This window comes from Geosmithia morbida (genome assembly GCF_012550715.1).
Source record: "Geosmithia morbida isolate 1262 chromosome Unknown scaffold_16, whole genome shotgun sequence".
NCBI lineage: Eukaryota > Fungi > Ascomycota > Sordariomycetes > Hypocreales > Bionectriaceae > Geosmithia > Geosmithia morbida.
In genome coordinates this window covers 171,421-180,119 of record NW_023336203.1, presented here as the reverse complement: position 1 = coordinate 180,119, position 8,699 = coordinate 171,421, and the positions used below count along the sequence as shown (strand labels likewise).

The following is an 8,699-nucleotide window of genomic DNA, read 5'->3' as shown; positions in this document are numbered from 1 at the left end:
GGGGGGGGGGGGGGGGGGAAAGAGCAGAAAAGAATCCAAAATAGTGGGCGCTTTTGATGATGCTCTCATCAATACTCTCTGTCTCGACACAACCACGATGTTGTCTCTCTCTCTGTCTCCGTCTCTGTCTCTGTCTCTGTCTCTCTTGTGCGTGTGTGTCTCAGCCTCGAGTGAGAGCCTCAGTAGCAGCTCACGGCAAGGAAGGAGCCGGATACAGCACAGTCCAGCCGATGAAATGCCATAAAGAAGCCTCTGTGTTTGGCAGGAACTGTGCGTGGTAAGAGCGGGAAGGTGCAGCTGAGTGAACAATGGGAAGGAGAGGACAGAACGGAGTAGAGAGGATGGGAACGGTGGGAAGGGTTACGAATAGTCGTGCAGCGCAACAACAGCAAACAGACTGACGGTTTCATCATCCTCTCAACAGCCCGAGTTTTGTGTTGGAGCCATTTTCCCTGTCTTTCTCTCTCTCTATACCTCCGAATCGCCCGTCCGTCTCCGTCCTTCATTTCCCTCATCAAACACCAGCCAATCTTTCCTACCCTTCCTACCCCAAGCATCTCCGTTTGCGAAAAGCCTATCTGCCTCAGCTGGACAAGCCAAGCACCCTTTCGGCCAATGAGATCTATCTCCTGTATCCACATACCGTCCTTTTCTGCCATCTGATTCGTCAATTGTCTCAGTGTCGTCATTTCTCTAATACTTTACTGCTCTTTTTTAAATCCAGCTGAAAGCCCCCCCCGTTGAACCAATCAATCAATCCCATTGGACCCTGAAATACTCATCACCAACGAGAACATCAGCCTCTTCAGCTCCCGAGACTTTTTTTTTTCTCTTCTTTTCCTTTTTCTGTCTTTCCTCTCTCCGCGCTCACACACGAGATATTTCGGTGCTCCGTAAACAATGCACAGCTTATAAGAAATTACGAGTAAACCCTGCCCTGCCTATCCGAAACTCCAATGCTCCCCAACTCCGCCATGCATCGTTACCGCCACCCATGCCAACGCGCTAAAGTACAAATTTCATGGGCGTGGCGTCTACGGTTTTACAACTTTACCCTTCCACGCTTCACACCTCCGACACTAGTATATCCTCTACATGGTACGAGCATGGTACGAGTATTGATAGGACACGACGGCCTTGACGAGGTCTGAACCTTGAAGCCGCTCCATCCAGACGTCACATATTTATTGCACGAGACAAGGCAAGTTTTTTGTCCTTTATATTTTTTTTAGGGATACCAATTCGATCCGATCCAGTCCAACGACCTTTCCCCCCCCCAAGCTCCAATTCCATCCATTCAACTTTTTTTTTCCTATTGCAAGACTCGGAAGAAAAGAAAAACACAAAAGAGAATCGAAACGATAGTTCAAAGAGACGGAGACATCCAGAAGAAGAAAAAAGCACAGGACGAGAAAGAATAGAAAAGAAAAGGTCCAGAATAGACCCAGAACACAGGGGGGGGAAAGAAAGAAAGCTCCAAGGCTAAACCAGCCTATCCATAACCGTCTATAAGAAAAGAAGTACCCCCTGCCCAATGTCATGATTTTCTTGAGAAAACAAAACAGAAAAATAAATAAAAAGAAAGAAAACGCCTTTTAGCGAATGTCAGAGTTGGCCAATCAACAGGGCAATGAGATGAACCAAGGAGAATGAGAACAAAAAGAAAGACATAGCCTGCTGCATGACACCGAATATCCCAATCCGCGGAATAATATTAAAAAAAAAAAATTTAAAAAAACCGCTTCTGATTTTTTTTGGTTTTGAGCCATGCAATGTTGCATCATATGCTGTTGTGCCGGATAGGCTTGACTGCGTACATTGCTGCACGGCTTGTGTTTTTTGTCTTGCTTTTGTAATGAACATATGTGAGAAAGAAAAGTGGAATTCGAGGGTACATGATTGTACACGTGTTGTTGGTCTTGGGCTGCATCTGATATGATGCGGTCTGGTTCGAGGGGATGAGAAGCCGTCTAGATGTGGCCCCCCATTCCCTTGATCGGAGACTTGGGAAAGAGGGTGTACTGCCCGACGGGGGGAGCGACCTGCGCCGACAGACTCGACGTGCGGGCACGCGGTCGGCGGAGCCTAGCGGGGTCCTGAGCACCAGCCTGCGCTATCGCCTCGGCCCGTACAATCGACTCGCTCGCGTGAGAACGGTGGAAGCCCTTCTTGGCAAAGCTAGGCACCGGGAAGGCCGTAAGCTCCGGAACCGTGTCCTGGGGGCTCGAGACACTGTCGTCCTCACTCTCGGCATCTCCCGCATCCGACAGCGATCCGGTAGCCACCGACTCTAGCACGATCTTGTTGAGCGACGTGCTGCTGCTGCTCACCGTCAGGCGGGTCATGGCAGTCAGCGCAGAGTTGGCAGACGCGTGGCGCTCGCCCGTAAAGTCCGTGTGCGAAGTCGAGTTGGTTCCCATCGTCGACGTGCTCGAGCGCTGGTACGACATGGGCGACCTGCCCTCCGCGATCGACATCTCGTCCCGAAGCGGGCTCCCCGCCATCTCGACGGGGCCATCCTGCCCCTCGACACGGTCCGCCAGCATCTGCTGGTGGAAGTCGCCGGGAATGAGCAGCGACGGCGACAGGTTGAACCCCTGAGACTCCCTGAAGCTCGACGCATACGAGATGGGACGGATGCTCTCCGGAGGGCCGGCGGCAGCCCTCTCACCGCGCGGGAGAGAAAAGTTGCTGGACGGGCCGAGGTAGCTGTTGATGGACGGCGGGTAGCACTGAGTGGGCGAAACATCGGATTCCATGTTGGGTGACATGGCAAAGCTGCTGTCAGGGCTGGTGATGATAGAAAGCTGACCACCGTTGAAGCGCTCCCGGACCTCCTCCCGCTTGCCATCCAGAGACGGGCGCTCCCATTGGTAGTCGAAATTGGCATCTGCCTCGTGCTCGTAGCAGTAGTCAATGTCATCCTCCCAGTTGTCTTGGCTGAAGCCCGTCTCGGTCGATGGCGACTCATCCCCAAACAGCGCGTCCCTCGCGTCCGTCTCAGAGGGCCCGAGCGTATCCGAGGCTTCGCTGGCGGGGCGCGGAGAGTGCAGGTACGATCGCAGCGCCGGGACAGACTGGCTGCCCCGCAGCGAAGAACGGGTGCTGGTGATGCTCATGCGGGATCGCCGGCCCGTCACCGCATGCTCTTCCTCCTCGGGCACATCCGGCAGGGGCGCCTCGAAACGCGACGGTGAGATGGTGGAGCAGGACAGCGGCCACGCGGTGTCGTCGGTCGTGGTGACGGCGTGTGAGAAGCGCCTCTCGTCGTTGGAGAAAGCATCCATGTCGACGGGGGGCAGAAGCTCCTGAGAGGTAGCAGGCGGGAAATCCGTCTCCCAAGGGTCGAAAGGTTGAGGCTGTCGGAACCCCCCACTCGTCCGAGGGCGATCCAGGGACGGGAAAACGTCGAGCGAATCCGGCACTGCCGAGTGACGACTCGACATCCTCGGCGGCGGCACGGGCGGCGAGTTGTTTGACATGGAGCACGGTGGGCTGGAACGAAGAAAATCCTGCGACTTGCTCGGCCTCACGGTTCCGTGGGGGCCAAAGGCCGACACCGCGTGGCCCTGTACCATGGACATGTGCGAGGCGGGTCCTCCCAGAGACATGCTGTTGAAGTCACTGTCAATCGAGTCAACTGAATGGCTGGGGTGGTGCAGGTTCTGGGGGGCGAGCCCGTGAGGCGCCCTGGCATCAGGCTGCATCGGTCCCATATCGTAGATTGAATCCCGCTGGGGATCAGTCATGCTATCGCGTCGGGTGTGCGCCACATGCTGGAAGTTGAAGGGGCCCGAGATCTGCACACGCGGTTGGGAGGAGTCATCTCGCGACGCCTTGCGGCGGGTGAACAGTGATGGGAGGAGAGAGTCCTTATCCTTGGCAGGGAGCTCCGGCGGCGTTTCAAAAGAGTACATGGAACTATTGGAGGAGCTTTGCGAGCTGCTGGCGCGATTGGCCTTCTTGCGCTGAAACAGGTTACGCCCCAGCATCTGCACGCTCTCCCTCTCTGAGCGGTCATTGTTAGGGGAGGAGCGGCTCGAGGAACGGCGGCTGAGCGAGGTGCTGTCGGTGGACTGATCCCACATGTTCTGGCTGAGCGAGGTGCTCGTAGACGAGTCGTGCGACTCCTTCCGCTCGATACGGGGCCGGTTCAGGTGCGATGCCCGCTTCATCTGCTTGCTGAGCTGGCGTAGACGCTCGGGCGAGGGAGGACCGTCGACGGCAGGCTCCATGTAGTCGATGTCGGGGGCTTCGTACCTGCCAGAGCTGGGGCTCTTGCTGTGGCTGCCGTGGCTGCCGTGGCTGCTGTGCATGCTCTCGCCACGCGAAAAGGCCGTGACGCCGAGAGCCATCTTGAGGCCATCTCGGCTAGCTGTGCGCCTCCTATGACGTCCAGGGTTTGCCTCTCCTCCTCCGAGAGGCATACTTGGGATCATTTCTGCGGATCTGAGCCCCGCGGCAGAGGGCGACGAGAGCTCGTGCCCTCTGGCTAAGCTAGGCGAATCGCTCCAGATTGGCTCGGTGTCCAACCCGTCGTCTGGCACTGGCTACGTCTTGGGCCTGCTGTGACACGTTCAGGGGTTCGCACAATGGCGCTCGTGACCAATTGTTCTTGGGGGGGGTTTCGTGGTTGGGTTATATCGTCGAAGGCACCAGAAGCTGTTGGGATATATGAAAAGATTGGATGTTCCAGGTGTATGGGTGGTATTGTATACAAGCTGATATACGTCAAAGTATGTTGTCGACGGCCAGGCGTGCAGGCCAGTAAAGGTCGACAAGGTGAGAGAGCACACGAAAACGAAAGGAAGTTTACTCGTAGGTCGTAGATGGACGAGACATGCATGCGTACGAGAGATGTTGGAGATAAGACCGGTGCTTGCACTCTGTAATATTCGACGCCGAATCGAGTAGAGAATGTATGTTGTCAAGGAAAGGAAGACGAGTGAGCGTGTGTAGACGGGGGTCCGGAGTATGAAAACAGGGACAAGCAGCAGCAGCAGCAGCAGCAGCAGCAACTCTGGTAAATTGGCATAAACTGCTAGTAACAGTCGACGTACTCCGTATCTGAGCTGGATGATGGGAAGAGAGACGAGGAGGCCATGGTCAGTACGTCTAATAAAAAGAATATTAGTTATTAATAAAAAGACGGACTGGCGGAAGACGGCCTGGGGGGGTGGCCGTCAAGGGCCACGGTCAAGATTAAGACGTACCCCTCCCCCCCCCCCCCCCCGGAAGGGGGAGGAGCCACGACTTGCGCCGACTGGACCACACCAGACCAGACCCCTGGCAGATAGGGAGTTCAGGCCACACCCTGGCCTTGCAGAGTCTTAGCAAAGAGGGTCGACCAGGGCACAGGGCACAGAGCACACTGCTGGAGAAGAAGCAGGAGTCGAGCGACTGACTGCAGTGTTCGGACCGGCAGAGAGAGTTGTTGTGAGCGCGACATGCTGACCGGCGACCTACTGCCAACAGAGGTTTAGCCCGTGAGGTCTGCATCCAGGGCCACAAAAGGAGTTTGGACTGGTGGGTTCGCGGCATTATAAAGACGCGCTGCTTCCCAATGTAGGTATCCTCCCCCCCCCCCCCAAGACTCCAGCGTACATACAGAGTAGGAGTATTACGTAGTAATAATAGTATTACGCTGTATTATCTCTACGGAGCATTGCCTTGGTAGGTTTGTCCTCCTGGTGCCAGGAACGGCGACAGGGATGTTGGATGACGGAGATTTCGTGGAGTGTCCCGTATGTACTCGTACCTGTACGGATACTCGTACAAGTATCTGCACCTGGCCCCATAGTAGCCAAGTCTTCTTCAGTGAGAGAGAGAGAGAGAGAGAAGAAGGAAAAAGAAAGGATTTCAGAAAAAGAAATGTTGGACGAAGAGAAATTTCTCAAATAAATAAACAAAAGCAAATGTGAGTATACTGCACACAGTCTTAGTAGTGATGAATCGGCCGTAAGTTGGCGGGCGCCGGGTCCAAGAGTGACTGTTTCTTCCTCTTTTTTTTTTTTTTTGACGTGACGGAAAACGAGATCTGCTCTCCTATTGACCTGAGAAACGAGCAGATGGGAATAATGCCCCCCATAAAATGGCCGTTCCCTTGCTGTACTCGTAGGCCATGGTGGGTAGGTATCCAGGGGTGGATGTGATGAATCGGAGACAGTTCTGATAGAGGCAAGCATCAGCACGGAGTATTCTCTCGCGGTAGCGAGGATGAGCATATCCGGAAGCATCTGTACGAGTAGACCGAGGGTCTCTGATAAAATCACGACCGACAGGCGAGGACTCAGTGGCAGGGAAGGGAGCCTTCAATTCTACCTGCCCTCGATCCCTCCCACCTGCATTGCCTCTCAGCCTTGGCGGCTGTGACCCAGAAACCGAGGCGTGGCCTGTAAGGGGTTGGGCAGCGTATTGCGGCGATGTACAGTGGCAGTGGCATGGTACCCTGTAATAAACCGTCCATCTGTGCCTGATGGACTCCAACTGCCCTAGATGCGAACGTATGTAGACCACCCGGCCAGTATTACACAGAATCTTTTTGCCTTCCACCTGCCCCAGCAGCGAGCAGTATTACACATATGCAGCGCACCTGCCCTAAGCTCGACTCCATAAGAGTGCAGGAAGATGTTCCTTGGCTGTGCCTGCCCTCCACGAGGGGAGTACCTTCATCTTCTATCACGTGAGTCACTCCACGCGTGGCCCATCATTGGCTCAATAGCTTCATCATCAACTCTCCTTTTTTTTCTTTTTTTTTTCTGTCTTTTTTTTTCCCAAGCCAAGCCAAGCCTCCCCACTCTCTTCTTGGAACTGTTGTGCTAATACTACTCCACGGCTCTTACGAGTACGGCCGTTGGCCCCCTCAGCCACTGCACTGGGGACCCCTCGTATCCCATTGAAGATGTCACTGGTCGGCTACGTTTTGACCCAGAACTGGATGGCACTACTGTCAACCAGTGCTTAGTGGCTTCTTGCTTTACCGATTAATAACAACTAGTCTAGAAGCTGGTATTACGTTCGTGCTACGTCGTACGGTCAATCGGATAATGCCCGCCCTCCTTCTCAACGGCCTCGAGTCTCTCTACCGCACGCGGTCATAATACCGGCACTCCATGCTCGTACGGAGTAACCTGCAGCTCCCCCGCTCCCCAGCTTGGGCCGCCTGAGACAGTGAGACGATGCCTCGAGGAATGGCGGATAGCCGCATATCGCGTGTGCTGCCCGTGTCTCGTCAGCAGAGTCGGTGTGACCTGGCCCCGCGGAGTGCTGCGTACCGTCAGACTGTTCCGCACCATCGTCGTGAACTCAGGTAGCCGTCGGCCAAGATGCAGGTTCGTATTATGATGCTCGTGGTACTTGTATACTTACGGAGTGCTGTTGGTAATGATGGTGAACACGAGTGCCAGGCGTGCGGCGTGCCGCGTACGAGTAATCTGTACATGCACGCGTAGAAAGAGCAGAGAGTATTAATATTGCAGTACGGGTGAGTGTGATAGTAATACTACGACTAATATTGCTCATCCTAGACATGGATGGCACAATGGTCGCTTGCCGGACCCAGAGTGCTCGCAGAGAGTGTGATAATATTGCAGATAGAGGTATGTCCCACGGAAACACGGCCTATCACCGCTACTCTTGTTCTCGCAGAGGCAGCTCAGAGTAATAACGCGGCATGTATTGCTCGGTACCTTGCGTATCTCTACACTAGCAATCCTGCACAATGCGACGAGGCCGGGTTACTTGTTACTCTGTACAGCTACACTGCTAGGCGTAGGCGTAGCACCGCTCCACGTTCCACCATCCGTTTCCCTGGGTCGATCGACATGTGCCCTCTGCAAGGCAACGCCTCTTTTTTTTTTTCTTCTTTCTCTCCCCTTGTTCTTTTTTTTTTTTTTCTGCTGCCAGCATCCCCACTATCACGGTGGCCCAGAGACCGACGGCAGTGGCAGCCAAGGCACCCAGACTCGGCACCCAAGATTCGAGCATGACGATGCACCGCTATCGTGAACTTGTCAAGGAGATGGAGAGAGGTCGAGACGGTCGATTGATCGTCTCACGCTGCCTCCCAAGATGGAACCTGGATATCATCTGCCTGCCCAACACGGCCTTGCGTCGTAGATCTATCCAACCCGGACCATCCCAGATGGGACATGCACATGCAGGAAGCCAGCAGCAGCGCGCCAGCTAGCCAAATTCATGCCAACCTACAGAGTGCACATTGCATTCAGTACATCGTCCTTCCCCACCCGCAGAACGGAGCACGGAGCACAGATGGCCTCTCTGCCCTCTGCTGTGGGGGGAGGGAGCCCGGGAGAGTCCGCGCCCCGAAGAGAGACATTCAAGGGTTGGTGAAACATGCCAAGTGGATACCGTCACCAGAGTGGTAAGTAGGACTGAGGCGTGCGCAAAGAGCCGAGAAGGGGGGGGGGGGGGAGTAAGCTTTCAAGGCTGCATCTGCCGTCTGCCGTGTGGGCTGCTATGGTATCATCATGGCATGGGCTGTCCGGGGGGAGAAAGCGAGGATGGGATTGGGTACACGGGAACGGCAAGAGCCGAGAAGGGGGGGGGGGGGGAGTAAGCTTTCAAGGCTGCATCTGCCGTCTGCCGTGTGTGCTGTATTGTTGTATTGGTCTTGTCGGTGCTGGAGTTGGGGTGGGATGAGGTACGAGGGCGTCGTACGTGGCAATAATACTCGGTAT

General features: G+C 54.9%; 1 protein-coding gene across 1 annotated transcript; it reads right to left on the bottom strand.

Annotated features, from left to right (window-relative positions):
* Nucleotides 1-1,970: 1,970 nt before the first annotated feature.
* On the bottom strand, nt 1,971-4,355 carry GMORB2_3098 (uncharacterized protein; the record flags this gene model as incomplete). Its single annotated transcript, XM_035465074.1, has 1 exon — nt 1,971-4,355. The coding sequence occupies one exon, from the start codon at nt 4,353-4,355 to the stop codon at nt 1,971-1,973; it is 2,385 nt and encodes a 794-aa protein (XP_035318949.1).
* Between the last annotated feature and the right edge of the window lie 4,344 nt (nt 4,356-8,699).